Raw genomic sequence first — 21,092 nt, forward strand, 5'->3', positions numbered from 1 at the left:
AAGCTGATCAGACTTTAGTGAAGACCTTCTTGGCCAACTAAGGGTACGCAAAAGGTGAGGGGACTTGGGCCACCACCTACAGAATCTGATTGCTCCAAAGCTACCATATTGTGAGGAAGCCCAAAGTACCCCACATAGAGAGCCAGCCTAGAGTCCCCATTCCACACTTGGGTGTGGGGACCCGGTTTGGTTTGGAGACACCGTACCTACACTGTACCCACAGTTTCTCTAGACCTTCACTCTTTACTTCCAGCCATTGTTTGCAGATCCATGAAAGACTGCAAGCCAACGTTGCCTACTCGGTTTCCACCCAAATTCCTGACCCGTAGGAGCTATGAAAGATACTGACTGAAATGATTGTTGTTTTTAAGCAGCTGGGTTTGGGGATTTGTTTCATAACCTGTGGGTTTGGGGATAATTACAAGCTAAAAGGACAGCAAAGAAAGAGAGTCCAAAGTGAAAGGGAGATGCAGATATTTTACAGAGAGATAGAGGTTAGATGAGGGCAAGCATCTGAGGGGAGGCTCTTTGAAGTCAGTGGAGGCCATCGTCTAAGGATGACGGCAATGTTGTCAATCAAGCGAGTGGGAAAGACCCAGGTTGGAGAGACACCCGAATTCTTTTCTAACTTTGCTGTCCACTGTTTGTGGCTCGAGACAAACCCCTTCTCCCAAGGGAACATTCTGTGAGCTAACTGTTATGTGAATATATTGTTACAAAAAGGTAGGAGGTAAGACAATAGGTCCCTGCGCCCCCAAGTCTTGTGTTGGCAAACCCTTTCCTATAATTTGCTTGCTCTCATGTGAACCCTAGTACCAGAAGATGTGCAGTCCAGCTGAAACTAGTCCCTGACCCATTTGGCAGCTCTGCTCTTGACAGTAAGTGAATGCATTGGCATTTGGCATTCCTCTCTATGTATCCATCTGATTCCCTCATGGGGATGCTTGACCTGCACATATGAGGACAAAGTCCCAGACTGGAGTGATCAAAACGACTGCCTTGTGGGAGCCTGCCAGAAGTAATGGACCTTGTGATTCAAAGCAGAGCGCTCGTCTCTCTTCCAAGAATAGAAGAGGAAAAACCAGCAATTCCTCAGAGGTAAGGGAAGGGTCCGAACATGGGAATTGTTGAAACAACACTCTCCCTCATGCCCCATGGGTTACTGGGGATCGGATTCAGGACCTCAAGCATGGCAGGCAAGGTATATGAGCTATGTGCCCGAGCAGAACATTTCATTTCTCATCAATTTTGTGAGGCAAAGGAGGGCAGCAAGAAACCTGTAACCACATGGCACATGTCTTTTATATTGTTGTTATTGTTATTATTGTTATTACTGTTGTTGTTGTTGTTATCATTACCATTATTTACAGGATCTCATGTATCTTAGGCTGGCCTCAAATTTCCTCTGTAGCTGACAGTGATTTTGAACCCCTGATCTTCCTGCCTCTATCTCCCGGGTGTTGGGATTACAGGTATGTATTGTCATGCCCAGCTTTATGTTGCCCTGGAAATTGAACCGAGGGCTTCCAAATGCGAAGCAAGCAGTCTAGCAACTGAGCATCGTGCCCAGCCCCCACACCACTTCCCTCCTAACCCACTCCATTCTCCATTTTATGGACAAAGCCTTGGTCTGTACATGCTAAAAAGAAAAACATAAATGTGGTGGAATTTAAAACAAAACCAGTTAAACGAGCTCTTCATATAGTGTTCTTGATCTAGAACATTAGCAAACAAAATTCAAAGCCTAAACACAATTGGAGCAGTAATGCAGCTCTCTGTGCCATTTAGATTATGGCATCGTGCTGTTCACAGACCTCGGTTACTGAACATCTATCATCAGTAAATGTGAATTAATTAAGTGACAGGTCTAAAAGTAGTAAGAAACAATATAACTTTAAACCACTTACAAAAAAAAAGTTTTAGTTTTTGTTTGTTCATTGTTACCGGTGATGATGGTGGTGGTGGTGGTGGTGATGGTGGTGGTGGTGGTGGTGGGTGGGTGGTGCATGCGCGCGCATGCGTGTGCGTGTGCGTGTGCGTGTGTGTGTGCGTGTGCGTGTGCGTGTGTGTGTGTGTGTGTGTGTTTGCAGTGCTGAAGACTGACCCCCCAGGGCCTCACACATGCTAAGAACACACTGAGCTACACCCTAACTCCCCAAAGGTTCAATTTTAACCTCTGTCTTTTTGGTACCTGTTCAGTCTCCAACACCAAAGTGGGGAGGACTCCTTTTGAAATATAGGCATATGATCGCATTTTGTCAGATTTTTAAAAAACATTAAGCATTCATGGAGAGGTCAGAGGGCAACTTTCAGGAGTCAGTTCTCTCTTCCACTGTGTGGGTCAGGGTGACTGACCTCAGGTGGACATGCTTGGCAACAGACATCTTTACCCGCTGGGTCATCTCCAGTCAAATATATTACTTTCATGAGGGAATATTGCAAGTGAGTCCAGGTCTCTGCAGGTCCATGGGAGGGGATAATATGTCTGGTAGTTATTGTTTTAGTTCTGTTAAGTGTGTTGTTGTCGTTGTTGTTGTTTTGGTTTACTTCAGATAGGGCTTCATTGTGTAGCTCATGCTAGTCCTGAACATATTACCCGCCTGCCTCAGCTTCCTGAGTACTGGGCTTTAGGATTCCCTTCACACTCAGCTTGCTAATTATTGTTCTGACTTCTCACAGAAACAATAAAAGTGAAGGAAGCCATTGCCGTAGAGCCAGCCAAACAAACATCTAATGTTCCATGCTTCCTGGCAGAGCCACCATGAGCTGGGTACTTCTGCTTCCCCTTGGCCAGGATATGCGTATAGTGACTTGTCCACTCAAAAGCTGTTGTAGAAACTCGCTGGTTGCCTTCATGGGCTGGCTCGACCCTACTTACGGATTCTCAGTCATGAGAGCCATGATGGTCAATGTTCTTGCATGGCAGACATTCTCATGAGGGAAAAATGAATGCAGAAGGCCGTTTTGTGGTAGAATGGGAACTTGCGCATGATGTCAACTGAAGGCTGGATGCTCAAGTCTGTGACATTTTTTTTCCACGTGGAAAGGTTTAATGAGAGAAAAGTAGAAGAGGGGAGAAGTAAAGGCCAGCCATGAGCACGGGAGGGAAGGGGGATAGGGAATGGGGAGAAAAGGGATAAAGGAGAAGAGGGTAAGAGAGCAGAGAAAAGAGCCAAGTCTGTGACATTTTAGAAAACATCTTGGATGAGAAAGCTGCTTGCTGCTCTGAGACTCTAATCTATCACCATTGAGAAATATAATATTGGGAGGTATTGGGTCATGAGACAAACTATATTTTAAGTCTATCAAGAGCCTAAAAATTGATAGTTCTTCTGGAGCCAAAGAACGAAGACAAATTTGTAGCTCTTATCTTCTTGTCACAAATGCTCAATTCTACAATCCCGTGTCAGGAGTTTGGCTGAGACACGTGGGTGCCTGAGAGCAGAGACCATGGCTCCTAAGAGGGAGAGCTGCCCTCATTGACTTGGGTGGGTTGGTACATGACTTCTTTTGGTTCTGAAGGGAAAAGAAGGTTTTAGTTAGTTATGTGTACAGTTTCCTTACTGCTCAAAAATTAGTCAATATTCAGCAAAACCTTAGAAGCAGCCACGGACAGTTTTAGTTTGCTTTCTCAAGATTCTCCTAGAACTTGACACTTTTTAACTCAAAATTTACAAACTCCAGAAGAGAAAAAGCAGGAACTTTCTTCTTGAGATGTATGTATTGATGTGTTCAGGATTCATATTGTACTCTATTCACTATGGAAACATCACTTACCCACTAGCAAATGGACGGGTCTGACTAGAACCTAATACCATACACAGACAGTATCCCCTGAATTGGGTTCAAGTAAGCATCAAGGGGCTAGGCAAGCCCCTGACCACCTGGTTTCTGAGCCCTGATCCAGGTTTCAGTAATATTCGTCGTGATCAGCTTGAGTAACTAGTAAACCAGAAATAGAAAATGACATTTCAAGACTATGCCATTAGCTCCATGACATGGGCTTTTGCTTGTCTTTTTATTGCTGTTTCCCAGGAGCCACTATGGTGCTTAAAGCACAACAGACATTCTCGTACATGTTAAATAAATGGATTTATTATCTACGTTATCAAAAGCATACCTCCTTCCTCCTTCCCTTATCTCAAGTCCTATTTTTCCAGAGGTATCCACCTTTAAGCAGTTCACGTACTGAAAAATGAATTTCAAAGAAAGAAGACTTTCATATAATTAGGATAGAAGAATGGTGTGGTGGTTTGGATGTACGTGGTCCAGAACTTGGCACTGTTAAGGGGTGTGGCCTTGTTGGAGTAGGTGTGGCCTTGTTGAAGGAAGTGTGCCACTTTGGGGGTGGGCTTTGAGAGAGAACCTCCTCCTAGCTGCCTGGAGGACAGACTTCTCATAGCTGCCTTCTGATCAAGCTGCAGAACAATCCACTCCTCCAGTGCCATGTCTGCCTGCCCCCTGCCGTGCTTCCTGCCATGATGATAATGCACTGGACCTCTTGAAGTGTAACCCAACTAAATGCTGTCCTTTAAAAGAGTTGCCTTGGTCATGGTGTCTCTTCACAGCATGCAAACCCAAACTAAGACAACCAGGAAAATTAACAGGTGTTTTCTCTACAAGAGGGGGAAAGTTGTCCCAGGCCCTCATGTCATTCTAACATGAGGGTCAACCTGTTTCTAAATTGAGCTCAAGTGGCAGGTCCAGTAAACAGAAGTCTCAGGAGCTGCCACAAGCAAGACCACTAGCAGCATCTCCCAAGAGTCCTGTATGCCTCTCACCTCGTGACCTTCTTCTCCAGATCAGGGCACCAACTCCAGCCAGGACAATGATGAGAATTATGGTCCCAGAGATCGTGTTTGCCACTAGAAGGGTGTTTCCTGATTCTGTAAGGAAATGAGAAACACCTCCACGTTGCTCCTGCTGTCTGCATTAAGTGTGCCGTGGTGTTCACAGGAAACCCGGCTATCGTCACTTCTCAGTCACCATCTGATGGCACATAGATATGTGCTTATGCCTTCTTCTATTTGATTATGTTTGTCTTTCCTGAGACAGGGTTTCTCGGTGTACCCCCAGATGCCCTGAAATTCACTTTTCAGATCAGGCTGGCCTCAAACTCAGAGATCAATCTGCCTTTGCCTCCCACCTCTACCCTAAGGCCCCAGTGCTGGGTTAAAGGTATGTGCTTCTACCACGCAGTTCTGTATGTCTGTCTACCTGCCTGACTCTCTCTCTCTCTCTCTCTCTCTCTCTCTCTCTCTCTCTCTCTATCTCTATCTCTATCTCTATCTCTATCTCTGTCTATCTATCTATTTTTTTTTCAAGACAGGGTTTCTCCGTGTAGTCCTGGCTGTCTCAGAGATCACTTTGTAAACCAGGCTGGCCTTGAACTCAGAGACTTGTCTGCCTCTGCCTTCTGAGTGCTAGGGTTAAAGGCATGTGCCACCACCACCTGGCTACTTTTAGAAAATGTAATATGTAATATAGTAAACTGCAACAGGGATGACACGCACAAATGACAGCTATTGAAGGTCCTCAGTAATTCATAAGAACATAGAAGAGTGTGGGAACTGAACACTTTGAGGAACGCTGATTGAAAAGAACCATTGTGGGGGCTTGAGAGATGGCTTAGACGTTAAGAGCACTGACTGCTCTTCCAGAGGTTCTGAGTTCAAATCCCAGATGGCTTACAACCATCTGTAATGGCATCTGATGCCCTCTTCTGGTATGTCTGCAGACAGCTACAGTGTACTCATATAAATAAATCTTAAAAGAAACAAACCTTGTTGGAACTGGAGAAATGGCTCAGCCCCTTAAGAGCACTGACTGCTCTTATGGGGGAACTGGGATAGTTCACAAGCATCCGTAACTCCAGCTCCAAGGGATCCGATGCCTTCTTCTGAACTTGTTTGGCACACAGAGACACGAATACACACATGAATAAAAATAATAAAATAAATCCTGGAGCTGGAGAGATGGCTCAGTGGTTAAGAGCACAGGCTGCTCTTCCAGGGGTTCTAGATTGGATTCCCAGCACTCATGGTAGCTCACAACTATCTATCACTCTAAGTCCAGGGGATTCAATGATCCTCTTCTGGCCACTGTGGACACTCCACACATGTGGTGCACGCCATACATGCAGGCAAAAAAAAATCATACACATAAAATAAAATAAAAAAATTTAAAATTACAAATAGAGATTGAAGTCAGGTATAGTTATCCATGCCTTTAATCCAAGCATTCGGGAAGTAGAGACAGGTGGATCTCTGTGAGTTCAAGGCCAGTTTAGTGTACAAAGCAGGTTTCAGGACAGCTAGGGCTACACAGAAACCCTGTCTCCAAAACCAAACAAAGCAGTTGCCATTGTACCACCACCTGGTGAAGCCTGTGGTGACTCATGTGGTGACCTAGTCTCCCTTCCTTACAGTCTTCAAAACTTTCTACCTTTTTCCTCACTATCTTCCCAGACAGCCACCACCCCCATACTTACCCTGAGGGGCCTCCAGAACCATTTGGAGACCACAGTGCTCCACATGACAAGAATAAATGTCTTTGGTCTGAGGATCCAGATCAACCGACACCCACATTTGATAGGTTCCATCCCCACTGGGAAGCACCCCTCCATAATCCACCTCCTGGACAATTTCTTCCCCATTTTTCTTCCATATCATGGAAATTTCTGGTGGGTAGAAGCCATGAGCTCTGCAGAAGAGAGTGGTAATCCCTGGAAACGTTTCCTTTCGAGTTGTTCTTACTACTGGATGTTCTAGAGAGAAGCAACCACAGTTAATCGGAAGGGTCTTGGGTACTGAACTTACCGTGTTCAAACGCAGAGTTTTCCAGTTAATTTTCTTTGCTGCAAGAAATATCTAAAGCTGAGAATGAACCAGAACCCAGATTCATCAGCAACAAACTGGATTTTGCAGCTTTCCTCCTGTGCCACAGGCAAGGATACGTGCAGCTGAGGCACTTTCGTCCTCTAAGGGGAAAAAAGGCATTAGCATCAAGTACTTGGAAAGTGTATTGAAGTTGCTTACTGTTCACCTTTGAAATACCCTTATGTGGGGGCTGGAGAGATGGTGCAGTGGTTAAGAGCTCTGTCTGATTGTTCAGAGTACCCGGGTCCAATTCCCAGCACCCACATGGTAGCTCACAGTTGTCTGTTAACTCCATCTAGTTCCAGAGGATCCAACACTCTCACACAGACATAGAGGCAGACCACCAATGCATATAAAACAACAAAACAAAACAAATACGCATATGTGTTAAGGAAAAGTAAGTCACAAAATATGTAAATGATTGTTCTTGATAAGTAATTCACCTAGAGATTGGAGATTAGAATGCAACAGATCTCAATTCTGCACTTACTGACAATAAAAACACACAGCCAATTCAGGCCAACGGGAGCTCTGGATTACCCCAGGCTATCAGAGTAGTATTCTGGTGGTTATAATCAAATACAAGCACACATTGTCGTTCCATGTGCCCTCAAAGAAGCTACAGAAATTAATGATACAGAAGAGCTGTAACAGTGATGAGAGAGACAGAGACAGAGACAGAGGCAGAGACAGAGAGAGGAGACATCATCTCTCTATGCCCCAGGATGAACTTGAGGCTCTCCTCCCTCAGCCTCCCAAATGTTAGGATTACAGATGGGTACCACTATGCTCAGCCTACTCACCACCAGTCACCACCGCTGATCTTACTGCCTCATGACATCACGTGTCCATTTTCCATATGGTGTTATCTTAACCTTTCCAGCTGAAACTGGTCATAAAGCCAAACTGAAACCAAGCACACTGTCTGGAGGACCTTCCTGGTCATCTGTGAGATTTCCTTCCTCATCTCTACCTCAGTGTCTGACATTTGTGGATATAGGGAAGAGCCTCCATCTCAGACAAACCTTCCTTGTCTCTCACCTGAGGCATGGAATTTAGTTGTAGGAAAAGACTTTCCAACATTTAAAATAAAACATTGCCAATAGATACTTTTAATTTTTATTTATTTTTATTTTATTACTATTTTCTTAACTATACCTGCAAGAAATGAATCTATCTCCCAAGACATGGGTTTTGACCAAAAGGTCGACACCATTATGACACTCAAGACAGGGAATGAGAACTACACGTACATACACTACGTGCACCTGAGTCAAACCTTCCACACCCTTCCTACACAGCCCAGGTTCCTCCTGGTTGATTCCAAGAGCTTCTGCTCCAAGTGGAACCAATAGAATTTGTTGGTAACCTCTAAATCTCAATTCTTAGCACCTGGGCTTGAGTTTTCCTACCTTTGCTCAGAACTGTATTCAGACAAGCAGCAGGCCAGGCAACTCCTGATGCTATTGATGTGCTTTTAATCTAAAAGTCCCTCACAGGATTGTGTGTTAAATCCAGGCTTTCTAAATGTTAGTGTTATTTTGAGAGTTAAACTCTAGGAGGTGGGGTCAAGCTAAAGGAATCAGGTCACTGTGTCGAATCCCTGGAGGTTGTATCTTGTCCCTGGCTTCTTCCTCCATCCTTCTGCTTCCTCACAACGGAGAAGTCAACTGCTTCACCACACACTTCCCACCAGGATGCCTCCAAACGTCTGAAACTGTGACTAGTCTTCCCTCCTCTTAGGTTACATTGTTTCAGGCATTCTTTCACAGCAAAGAGGAAAATAACCAACCCAGCTGTGTGGCAAACATACCCCAGTCAGAGAGTAAACACCCTTTTCCTATCTGCTGAGACTCAGCCTAAAACATCCTTAGTGATTTAGGGCAGCCAAGATCTGTGATAGAATTTAACCAGATCTTAGGTTACCAGACGTTCTTCAGTCAGGCGACAGTCACACTCAATATGAGAGCAGAGCCCTAAGGCTTAGCAAGCATTTTCGGGCACACCGGTGATCTTCCATACTTCCTGGAAAGAAGGCAACATTCTATTACTTGAGACTGGGGCTTTGCTGACCGACTTTCCAGAAGCTTCACTTTTTCCTGACAGGAGAGGCTCCTTCTGCTGCCAAACAACATCGTATTTTGAGACATTACCAGAACTCTCTGGAACACGGGCTCCTGTGAGGTACTCATCCTAATTCCTCCCCTACAACCGTCACTCAGTGCGGAACGGCTGGGGTAGTCCCTGCATCCGGTGCGGGACAGTTTGTGTCTCCGTGTTAGCCCCTGGATCTGGTCTCTGACCTTCTGTGATCTGTCTAGGCCTTCACACAGTAACTCTAGCTTCTCTGTTCCTGGTTCCCAGCTGGACAGCCTCAGCCAGAGAGCAGTGAGCTGACGAAAGTACCAATCTCAATGCACAGGCAGTCTTGCCCTGGGCATGTTCCTCTGCTGCCACACCTCCCGGGAGCCAGGACCTTCTTTCAGCCCCACCAACTCTTGCAGGGCTCTACTAGTGGATGCCCCCTCTTCCTGCCCCTCGGATCAAGCTAGAGCAGTGGCGTTTCCATGCTGCACTCGGTCAGACATGTCACGACCCCGTGTAAAGGAGCCCTGGGTGAATCTCCTAAATGAGACCATTTTGGCTGTGTTCCTGCCAGAACTTTGTTACCCGCTGTTAATCTTTGAAGTCTTTCCCGATGATGTTCACAGCGATTAGCTAACGAGGCCACATGCATCCGACTCAGGCCAGTTCTCTTGAGATTTATTTATTTAGGCAATAAGTACTCAGAGACGGTAGTAACCTGTTTTGTGGAATGGAGAAGCCGTGAGGGTGTAAGATTTGTGCTCTTAGCTTCAGCTACCCCACCACCACCCTGGAGAACGGCATTCAAGGATTGGTTGTGGTTTCTTAGGTCCCTGTGCTGCTCTGATTCTTGTTTTCAAATAGCACGTGAACCTGTTTGAAATGGGTTTGTCAACTGCAACCATTGAGCCCATTGTAGTTATTCTGCTCCTAGGGAAGATGACTCTTGTCATCTGCCTCCAAAACCTGGACATTTTAGCCAGATAGCAATGGTTATCTTGTTTGTTTTGTTTTGTTTGGAGACCAGGTTTCTCCGTGTGGCCCTGGCTGTGGTAGAACTCAGTCTACAGATCAGGTTGGCCTCAAACTCACAGAGATCCAACCGCCTCTGCCTCTTGAGTGCTGAGTCTAAAGGCAGGAGCTACCACCACCCAGAAGGGCAGCACACGTTTATAACCACAGTCCACACCCTTCTTCCCAATCTGGGGCTTGCCACATCTCTAGAAAGTCCCCCAGACTGGCCATTACTCGGGTGAGAAAGGGTCTGTAGCATTCAGGGATTTCCTGAAACATTCTGAATCATCCAATCCAACATGCACCGTTCTACACGCTGCTGAAGTTGACCAATGGGATCATCCCTTTATGGCAGAAGATAAACTCTGTTCCCAGAAGAATGGAAGAATTAATCCTCAAGTAAGGAAAAACCTGTCTTCCCAAGGCTCTTCTTCATAGGGCCAGCTTTGCACTCACACAGGGATTCTATGAACCCTTGCTTCTTAAATAATCTGCAGCAACAGCCCCACTTCCAGAAGCTTTTCCCGGCCTCTCACTGACAGGAGAGGACTTTTTTCCATAGAGATGCCCTTGGAGGCACTACATTCTGTCAAGACAAGTGGAACTGCTAAGGCCTGTCAAGATGCTGCTAAAAATATAACTAATGAGAGTTCTCTTGGGGGGTTACAGGTCAGAACAGTCCAACCAAGAGACGGATTTCAGCACAGGGTGAATATCACCTGCAGAAGAGGAAGTTAGACACAGAGCCAGTGTTTTTTAAAGGATGTTAAGAACGAGGTGCTCTCTCTGCCCATTACCTGTTCTTTCTAGGGCATCACTTCCATACTCCAAGAACCTCTTTAGCCAGGCAATGCACTCTTCTTCTAGCCAGTTCTTTTGGTATTGCAACTCATGCAGGTTGGCCTCCCATGCTCGCTTGGTGATGTGAGCCACATTATCCATAGCCAGCCAGGAGAGGGTGTCTTTATCGAAGACAATGAAATCTTGTCCATCATATGCATACTGGAGAAACCCTGTGGTGCTGCCGTCTTCCAGCAACTCACAACCGATCATTCTCTGGTAGGTGTGAAGCCCTGAAACATACACAGGCTATGGACAGATGGCTTTAAACAGAGACAGAGAGAGGCTTCTCAAGTGGCACGACTGGAGCATGATTGGAAGAACTCTTTGCCTCAGAAGACACCACCACACAGGCCTGCATATTTGGGTTCCCGAAGGTTCCTGTTTTGCAGACCCACCTACTCACAGACATTGGTGAGGCACCTACGGCATGCCAAAGGATCACAGTGATGCCTGCCTTGAGGAATTATCCTATCTTTGGGATGATTCATTGATAAATTTCATAGCTATTCTGAGTGCGGTATAGGAGCAAGAGATATGCAGGGGCTAGAAATGTATCTGGGACAATTAATACCGTAAGTTTCCATGTAGAAATAAACAAATCGGGTTGGGGATTTAGCTCAGTGGTAGAGCGCTTGCCTAGCAAGCACAAGGCCCTGGGTTCTGTCCCCAGCTCCGGAAAAAAAAAAAGAAATAAACAAATCATGAAGCCATCAGAAGTTGAGTCCCAAGGTAAGCAAATTTAGAATGAGAAAAGAAAAGATTGTTGAATACCAATGTGATAGGAATATAGGACAAGGGATAAAGGGACCAATGGGATAGGAATATGGGGGCAAGGGATAAGGGGTTTCCACAGAAGGTCAGTGTGAACGAGCCACAGGGGAGATGGTGAACAGAGAATACACAACGAACAACCTCGTTTTCAAAGTTTTGCCAAAGGCTAGAGAGGATATAAGCAACCAGTGGCATTGCCATACACAGCCCAGGGGCGCTCTTCTGGGGAGTAGCCAGTGAGGGGGTGTGCTCATCCCCCGCTGCTGCAGTCACACCTGAGTGGTTGTAGTGCCTCTGCAGGTGCCTCAGCTCTGTCTGGAAGGTCCGCTGCCAGCCTCTTAGCAGCTGAGTGTACCTCTCCCAGTGGTCAGGCGCCAGGTTCTCCGCCATCCATGGGGCTCTTGGCTCCTTCTGTCGGGTGACGCTGTCGTATGTAGTGATAGGGTGTGAGTCCACATACCCAACTGAGATAAATTCAGGGACTCCAGGGCCAGGATCCGAAATAGCCAGACGAAAGTATCTCAGAGAGTGGGTCCCTGAGGAGGAGGCAAGGAAGGAAGCTGCTAAGAGTCATAGATGACAGGATGTAATGACCAACCTTTCCACAGCATCACTGCACCCGTGCCCTAGCCCGGTACTCCATGGTACTCATCCCACTTTATCCAACACAACTATAGAGTCCTAGGAATTACAACCTGGAAAGACTTCTGCCATATGACCGAAGGTTACATGAAGGTTACGGGTAACCTCCGGTTGTAAGTAGCATATGGTGTGATGCTCTGGTCTTGAGGGAAGGGCCAGAGGCCATTCCCTGACCTGGTGGATGTAGGGACGGGAAAGTGGTGGCACTGTGCCTCGAGAAGACCTCAGAGCCTCTGAAGGAACGAAAACCCTGCAGTTCAACCCCCTTGTATTACTAGTAAAGCCTCTGGGTTGATAATTGAAGATCATCATTCTACCATCTTCCCCCTACACATATTGGGGTGTGCACCCCTCTTCCCTGATTAAACAGACTCATAACAGCTATTAAGGCTCAGGCCTCCTGAAGAAAATACGTTCAAAATACCATGCTTTTCCTTGCTGTACCCAGCCATTCCTGGTAGTTACCTTCCTACCATTTTTTTCTACTTTTTCTCCCATTTAAATATCAATATGAGGATTGCGGTCACCACTGAGGGTCAAAGTAAACTGAAATGAACTCCTGGGTTGTGCAAGAAGTGCAGAATGTGGTGGAGATAAGGAAGATGGTCTCAAAGGTAGCATGATACGGGCTGTCATGTCAATGTGGGCTCTTGGGAAAGTTTTTGTAGAGAGGGTGACATCTTGGAGGAGATCTCAGGGTCAAGAGGTGAGCAGGCCAAGGGGAGGGAGGGCAGTGGTGGTTGGCAGAGGTGTTCATGGTGGCTAAGGACACCACATGTGTCTTCATTCTCCATGGGACCCATTTGGTGCCTCTACAGGTTTAAGTCGTACCTGGCATTTACCTGGGCTTCTAAAACAGCACTTCACGATATAGGGATGTCTACTGACAGATATGAAGTCAGTAATTCAGAACAGGGAAGATGAAGAAAAGTCCATGTTACACTCCCCTTCACAGCATGCCAGACCTGTGACAATCTGTATCTTAGCAGAATGTGTCGCTCAGATGTTCAAAGATTTAATATAACTATTAAGGTTGAATCATTTGGAAAGACTAAAATTGTTCTAATCAAATGGCAATTTCGAAACCTTTTGCTCCAATCCCCTTCTAGCTCCAATGATCATGAAGTCAGGTTGGGTTCTCCCCTTTCCGTGAGTCACCAGCATTACTCACTTGTGGAGCTGAGATCTATGATCTTAGCATTTGGCCCTTTGTCTAGCTGGGCCGGTCACACTGCTTCTCAAAGGCCACTTGCTGTTTACTCAAACCTCCCAGGCCTTGCTGGGGTGTCCACCCAACTCAATGAGCATCTCTTACACCAACGCTGGTTCATTCACCCCCCCCCCCCCGCCACCCCAGCTCTCTTTAACTTGGTACGTTAGCAGTTGGGCCATTTCTGACAAACATCTAAGGAAAATTACTGGAATATAAAACAATGGAACATGTGTTTTCAGGCATTCATCCATAGAGACTCGTTTTTATTGAATACCTACCATGGACAAGCTATAAGGCAACATCAGAGAGAGGAAAATGAACCAGGTAGCATTTCTTCCCTCCAGAAATTGACAGCATAACTGGGCATTTTTTACATAACAGAACAAACACACGTGTCGCAAAAGAGGCACTGATGGGGTGCAGCAAGACAGCAGCCCTACACTCGCAGGAGTGGTTCACTGAGAGTTAAATCCTGCAAGGAAATCAAGCCAGATCAGTTGCATCTTCAGTGAGCCCTAAAGTGCAGCGGGCACCTCCATCATAACTATTAAAATCTATCATCTATCTATCTATCTATCTATGTATCTATCTATCTATCTATCTATCTATGTATCTATCTATCTATCTATCTATCTATCTATCTATCTATGTATCTATCTATCTATCTATCTATCTATCTATCTATCTATCTATGTATCTATCTATCTATCTATCTATCTATCTATCTATCTATGTATCTATCTATCTATCTATCTATCTATCTATCTATCTATCTATGTATCTATCTATCTATCTATCTATCTATCTATCTATCTATCTATCTATGTATCTATCTATCTATCTATCTATCTATCTATCTATCTATCTATCTATGTATCTATCTATCTATCTATCTATCTATGTATCTATCTATCTATCTATCTATCTATCTATGTATCTATCTATCTATGTATCTATCTATCTATCTATCTATCTATCTATGTATCTATCTATGTATCTATCTATGTATCTATCTATCTATGTATCTATCTATCTATCTATCTATCTATCTATCTATCTGTTAATGGTGCAAGTTCCATGTGGTCAGTGCCATAAGAAAAATATTGGCTTCATTTATTCCTCACAATAATTAAACAAAACAAAACATGATCTCCTTTATCCCAGGCTGGCCTCAAACTCTCTATGTAGTCAATCATGACCTTGAACTGATTCTCCTGCCTCACAAGTCACCAAATCTGGTTCCGGTGGCACCGGGGATTGAACCCAGGACTTTGTACAAGCTAGACAAGTACTCTATTTATTGGGCTACATCACCGGCCCTCACAATAATGATAGATCCTATCAGTCCCATTCCACAGATAGAAGGTGCAGAGAGATTAAGTACATTGCTCCAAATTAACTAAATTAAGTTTGGAACCTTAGAAGCCACCGTGAAGGAACCAGAAACCAAAATCTGAACTCTCACATAGGGAGCTTCTCCACCTATGACAACCCAACCCTGCTTAATAGACACTCTCTCAACCGATGTCACAGCCTTCCAGAGCCTGGACTAAAATGCTCTCTCCTGCCCCCTCGTGTCAGACACATTTCAGTCTCCGATTCCCCTGCCCCTAAGGCTCAAGCACATCTTCCTAGGTGGGTAGTAGGTTCTGATTGGGTAGCCATGTTAACAAAGAGCAGTTTATCGTTGCCCTCTTCCAGTAGTTAAAAGAACCTTTGGAGGGGTTGGGGATTTAGCTCAGTGGTAGAGCGCTTGCCTAGCAAGCGCAAGGCCCTGGGTTCGGTCCCCAGCTCCTAAAAAAAGAAAAAAAAAAGAACCTTTGGACACTCCTTAAAGCATGCAGTGATGTTGATGGTTCTGAACGCAGAAGAAACCATTAGCCCCTTCCCACAACTGTCAAGTGACTGGCTGTTACGGCGAGCCTGAAAATGACGAATGACAGTCTGACTTCTTAGCCACTGTATTAATGACTTTCCTTGTTCCTAAGGAGAAATATGTTATAGAAACATAAGGGGGGAAGGATTTATTTTGGCTCGCGTAATAATGGAGTAGAGTCCATAAAGGAGAAGAAATGGAGGCTGGGATCAGTCTGGTCTGGGTTTGCTGGAGCTTGTGCTATAGTTCCTCACATCTTTCCGGTAAGAAAGCAGAGGGGTCAGGCGAGAAGTGTGCTGGACAGTTACAACCCTTAACATTTAACCCTTAACCCTTAACCCTTAACCCTTAACCCTACCCTTAAAGCCTGCTATCTAGGTTCCGTGTCCAAAACTGCACAACGTCTCCAGATTTGGCACCAGCTAAGTACCTAGTGGGTAAGTATATAAACCTGGGGTATACAAACCTGGGGGTATACAAACCTGGGGTATACAAACCTGGGGCTACGTTTCACATTCCTCCCATGAGGCCCATGGGCATCTCATGATACAAGAAGCATTTTACAACTGTAAAAGTCCCTAACATCTTAAGGGTTCCAACACTGATCAAAATCCAAAATCTTGGGGTTGGAGAGATGTGAGATTTTTCTTTAATTGTACTAATACCTTTATGAATTGTCAGAGCTTTCCCCCACAGTTGCTTTGACCACAACTGTACTCACGTTCCTTTCCCTGCCAAACTACACACTTTTCAAATATTTCTTCTTCACTTTCGGCTGTCTATTGTTGTAACGTGGCTAAAAGCAGGGACAGTGACCATCACAGTCTGAACACTTCTGACTGGAGATTTTCTTCACCGAACAAATTACATTGCTTTTTAATTCAGCCTTGTTTGGGTTTTCAGGACACAGGAAGGACACAGATTCTTTGACAGAATGCAACACAAACGGCCTCTAGTCCAATTCCTGATAAAGTCCCTCTTGCCCCCTGCCAGAACATTCCATGAAGCTCTAGTTACAACATTCTAAGGTTTTGCTAGCCCTTGGCTCCAAACTTTTTCTTATTACTATTACAAGTCACTTCTGAAATCCTACAGACTATGCAGTCAGGTTTAGCATTGCAGTGACCCCACCCCTGGTACCAATTTTCTGTATGAGTTACTTTTCTCATCGATGCGATGCAATATTTGATTGACAGAAATAACATAAGGCAGGAAGGACTTATTTGCATAATGGCTCAAGGAGATGTCGTCTACCATAGTGGAGAAGGCATGGAAGCTGGGATTAGCTTAGTTGGGGAGGAAGGAGCTTGCAGTTCACTATCCTCATACTACACAGCCAGGAAGTACTGAGCTTGGGATAAAAGTAGGGTCAACCTATACCTCTCAACTCTTGCCCCTGCAGCCTTAAGTCTGCAAGCTAAGTCCCATGTCCTAAAACTCACAATATCCCAACAGAGCCACTATCTGAAACCAAGTGTTCAAACACTTATACCTGTGAGGAATATTTCCTATTGAAACCATAACAGTTACTCTTTCACGGCTACCCTTTCAACACTTACCAATATCTCATGTCATTATAAGTATTATTCTTTTCTGAATTTCCAGTAAACACAGTTCTAGGATGCCAGGAGCACAATAAGGAACAAATGAAGGACCAGTCCTCTGAGATAGTTCCTAGAAGGGATATTGTCAGTTGACAAATATATAATACAAAGTCAAGTGATAATAAATTGTAACAGGAAACTAGTGTGTATGATGGTATAAGCCTTTAATTCCAGCAGTTGGGAGACAGAGGCTGGTAGATCTCTGTGAGTTCAAGGCCAGCCAGATCTACAGAGTGACTTTCAGGACAGCCAGGGGTACACTGAGAAACCCTGTCTCCAAAAACAAATAAAAGCAAGCAAGCAAAGAAAACTAACAGAGAGAAAGAAGAACATGTGGAGAGAGCTGATGTGTTAAACCAACCAGAAGTGGTTTCTGTGACCAGGTAACATTGAGCAGAGCTGCGTCTAGAGTGAAGGAGGGGCCGTGGGGGAAGCTCCTTCCAGGTAACTGAGTTCAAATCCTTGTGGGTGCATGCTTTGCATATTGGAGGATTGTAATTTGATGTTTGTATTCTTAAAAATTTTTCTTTTTATAAACTTAAACATTGAAAATAATGTTCCTAGAATCTACCTCAATTTGAGCTTCATAAAATAAAAGCATTATATAAAGAGCTATCTATGTATTTGATCTTTGATCTAGAACTCCTTCCTTCAATTTTTAGCAGTCCTCCAGGATAAGAGGATTGTGGTCAAGCAAGAATAGATAGCTGTTCTCCCTAGTTAAGAGAAAAATCTGGGCTATATAGATGGCTCAGTGGTTAAGAGCACCGACTGCTCTTCCAGAGGTCCTGAGTTCAAATCCCAGCAACCACATGGTGGCTCACAACCATCTGTAATAGGATCTGATACCCTCTTCTGGTGTGTCTGAGGACAGCTACAGTGTGCTCACATACATAAAATAAATAATATCTTTTTAAAAAAAATCTATCAAAACTAGATACATTCAATATCAATTTTGAAGAAGAGGGCCTTAGGGGAGTGAAGCATTGTCTTGGAGAAATTTCTCTGGCATGAACCTGGGTAGGAGCACCTTGGAAACAGACTGAAATCTAATTGCCCATATTTTCTCATGCCAGCTATTTGAACTTAAGGTTCTCTCTCCCTCTTCCTCCCCATCTCCCTTCCCCTCCCCCTTCCCTGCTTTCTCCTGCCTCTCCCTCCCCCCTCCTCTTTGGGTTTTTTTGTTTGTTTGTTTGTTTTGTTTTGTTTTGTTTTGTTTGAGACAAGGTTTCGCTGTGCAGCTCTGGATGTCCTGGAACTCACTCTGTACACCAGGCTGGCATCAAACTCAGATATTCACCTGCCTCTGGCTCCCAAGTGCTGGGATTAAAGGCATGCACCACCACTACCCAGGTCAAGGTCATTTCTAAGCAGATAGCCTACAAGGATATCTTCTAACACTAACACAACTGATTATGGAATCAGTCCTTGTCTCTGAAGCATCATTCATGAAGTAGATTGATGTAGTGGGCTAACTCCTCTATTAAATTATGAATGCCATCAAGAGACTAACTTTGATTATATCAAGATGAAACACACGAACTATATATAGCTTTGCAAGGGAAATCTCATGCCTGGTGTCCCATATTGATCACCGAGACACATATCACCACCTCATTTTCACACCAGCTGAAATGAAGAGCAAGGAGAAGGACGGTAAAAGCACAAAGCACCAATTTTTACATCAGTTCTGCAACTACACAGTTTTACATTTGAATTCATTGTCATTGTCCAAGTGTGTTATACTTCATAATCAGGTGACTTCAATGTCTTAGGGACATTACTTTGAAACATCATGTTTTTAGGAAGCGATCAAGTGTCTGTTGGAAACGAGGTCACAAAAATGGAGTCGTCTCTTCCCACCTGTAAAAAGAGCAGCTAGGGGAAGATTTGAGGAACTGAGAAAACCGTGAAGAGGAGCTATGGGAACTCAAAGGAAGGAGCAGACGCAATCACCTGTGAGCCACGCTGCTGCTGCTGCTGCTGTGAGGAACCTGCTGGATGTAATGTGAGAATTATCTTAACATTTCCTGGAGCTACCTCACAAACGCTCTGGCTTCTCTTCCCTGTGTCCCCCATCCATCCATGGTGTAAAAGTATCTGTTTATGGGTAACACTGGGCACAAATATCATGTAGACCTTAAGTTATTTTCTGTAAATCTGAAATCCCTTCCCTGCCATTGCCCTCAAAGTTCATTTAGTGAGAACCATGGGAGGAAACAGCCTTTACCAGAGAGGTCCCATGGAGAGACCATAAGGAAGCAACAATAATAAACCATGCTCACCCCTAAGATTAGAGGGAAACGGACAGCAAATAAGAATTACTGAAGCCCAGCGGAAGCTAAAACTATAAAGAAAAGGGATTTTCAGAGAAAAGGGAAAACAACCCACATTGCAGAGAACTACAGAGAGCTACTGCCAGAGACTCCTTGAAAGAAGGAGGGGGCAAGAAAAGCAAACTTCAGTCTCTCCTTTCTCCATGTTCTTGTCTCTTCTCCCAGCATTTCCTACCAAGTGAACCAGGACAGAAGCTAGGACTGGGTGATGCGGTCTGTAGCTATCTGCCTCCGGAACACAAAGCAACACAGCAGGAACACGTCTGAGGGGTCAGAGGAAAACAACCAGCAAAGAGCAGCACCCCACTCTATAACAGCCCACAAATTATCTACATACAGGGTACTCAGAAGTCCAGTGGTAGGTATCACAGAAACAACTGGACTAAAGGCAGAAATGTTGCACTTTTGATCACTATGCCAGAAGGTTCTGCAATCTCCTTAAGCCAAAGAAACATCTAACCTCATCTTTGTTTGTTGGTTTCTTTGTTTCTTTTTCTTTTCTTTTTTTCTTTTTTGAAGCAGGCTCTCATGCCACTCAAACTGGCCTCAAACTCACCATCCCCTCCCCCCTTTAGAGTAGCTAGGATTGTAAGTTTGCATCACCATATCCATATCCAGTTGTTATATTCCTCCAGTCAGCTGGCACGTAGCAAGCTATCAATCAATACTTGTAGGATTAACACACAGACGATTTGAAAGAGTTCCTTCCTGGCATGAGCATTAGTCAGCAGCTTGGGCGGCCTGGTCTAAGTTCTGTAATTCTTCTGTGAACCTAGAGACCCACTAACGTTTAGAAGCACTAACGGCTTGCCAGCAGTTGCTTAGAGAAGTAGCGAAGTCTGGTACTTTGTGTCACACCGACTCTCCTGTGTTTGTGGCAACACAGGGCTCCGGATTCCCTAGAGACACAAGCTCCCTAAACTACAATGAACTTGGAGGATTTTTAAAAAATGTTTGTTTATTTTAATTATTATTTATTTTTACGTACTTTGGTGTTTTGACTGCATGTGTGTCTATGTTAGGATGCAGGATCCCCTGGAATTGGAGTTGCAGACAGTTGCGAACTGCCATGTGGGTGACCTCTGGAAGAACAGCCAGAGCTCTTAACCGCTGAGCCATCTCTCCAGTCCCAGAACTTTTGTTTTTAATCAATGAATATTTCCTACACCTAGAAAACAAGCTCGGAGGCGTGGCTTTATCTTTCTTGCGTCTTTTGTTACAGGTAGTCCTTGTCCTGAGGAGGGAAAAATATCTATGGACCTGAAGAATGGACAGACTGCACTGTTCAACTCCCCTGAAACTCACTACAGTCCCTAGTATAAGGCTCATTGTTAGAAAAGAGGAGAAACAGAAGGAAAAGTAAGGGTATAGCAGAAGAGTGGGGAGACAGCTCTCAGGGGGAAGTCTTTCTGGACAGGCTAGCATCCATGCACACACGTCTGGGCAGCAGGCCAACTGGTACATCACCCTTCAAATCTTGGGTCCAAAGGACCTGTGGATTTGCCCCTGGCTTTTTCATAGCTTGCACCACAAGTTTAGGAAGCGAACCCCTCGATGCACTTGGAAGCAAAGAGTACATGGGATACTTACGGGTATGGCTTTGCTTCGCCAAAAATACTGTGAGGAACGGTAGCAGGAACATCATCAACCCCCACTGAAGTCCTTTTCTTCCCATTTTTTTTTTAAACTTCAGATAGTGACAGGCCCCTGATGAATCTTTTGTGAGAACCTGTACTCACTCTACCGGTTTACTAGAAAATTTGGTAACTGAGCAATGAGGGCGGGGCGGGGACGCATTCTCCAATAAGAACTGGGAAAAATATCTTGTGT

The 21,092-nt window shown here is 44.7% G+C and overlaps 1 protein-coding gene across 3 annotated transcripts; it reads right to left on the reverse strand.

Annotated features, from left to right (window-relative positions):
* Positions 1 to 1,284: 1,284 nt before the first annotated feature.
* Mr1 (major histocompatibility complex, class I-related) lies at positions 1,285 to 21,035 on the reverse strand. Of its 3 annotated transcripts, XR_015635091.1 has the most exons (7): positions 20,853 to 21,035; positions 11,867 to 12,127; positions 10,775 to 11,050; positions 6,491 to 6,766; positions 5,783 to 5,904; positions 4,782 to 4,886; positions 1,285 to 3,516 (listed from the first exon to the last, which is right to left on the reverse strand). XR_015635091.1 is itself a non-coding variant. In NM_001100635.1 (6 exon segments), coding segments are annotated over 6 exon segments (1,032 nt in total). In that variant the 3' UTR covers positions 3,036 to 3,457.
* Between the last annotated feature and the right edge of the window lie 57 nt (positions 21,036 to 21,092).

The sequence above is a fragment of the Rattus norvegicus genome, chromosome 13 (assembly GCF_021556685.1).
Source record: "Rattus norvegicus strain SHRSP/BbbUtx chromosome 13, alternate assembly SHRSP_T2T, whole genome shotgun sequence".
Lineage (NCBI taxonomy): Eukaryota > Metazoa > Chordata > Mammalia > Rodentia > Muridae > Rattus > Rattus norvegicus.

Coding starts and splice junctions, on each gene's coding strand:
- Mr1 (XM_087580060.1), bottom strand. CDS start 20,937: ATGGGAAGAAAAGGACTTCAGTGGGGGTTGATGATGTTCCTGCTACCG. Junction 4,887..6,490: donor GGTTCTGGAGGCCCCTCAGG/GTAAGTATGGGG, acceptor ATTTCCTTACAG/AATCAGGAAACACCCTTCTA. Junction 3,517..4,781: donor CTGGAGAAGAAGGTCACGAG/GTGAGAGGCATA, acceptor TTTTCCCTTCAG/AACCAAAAGAAGTCATGTAC.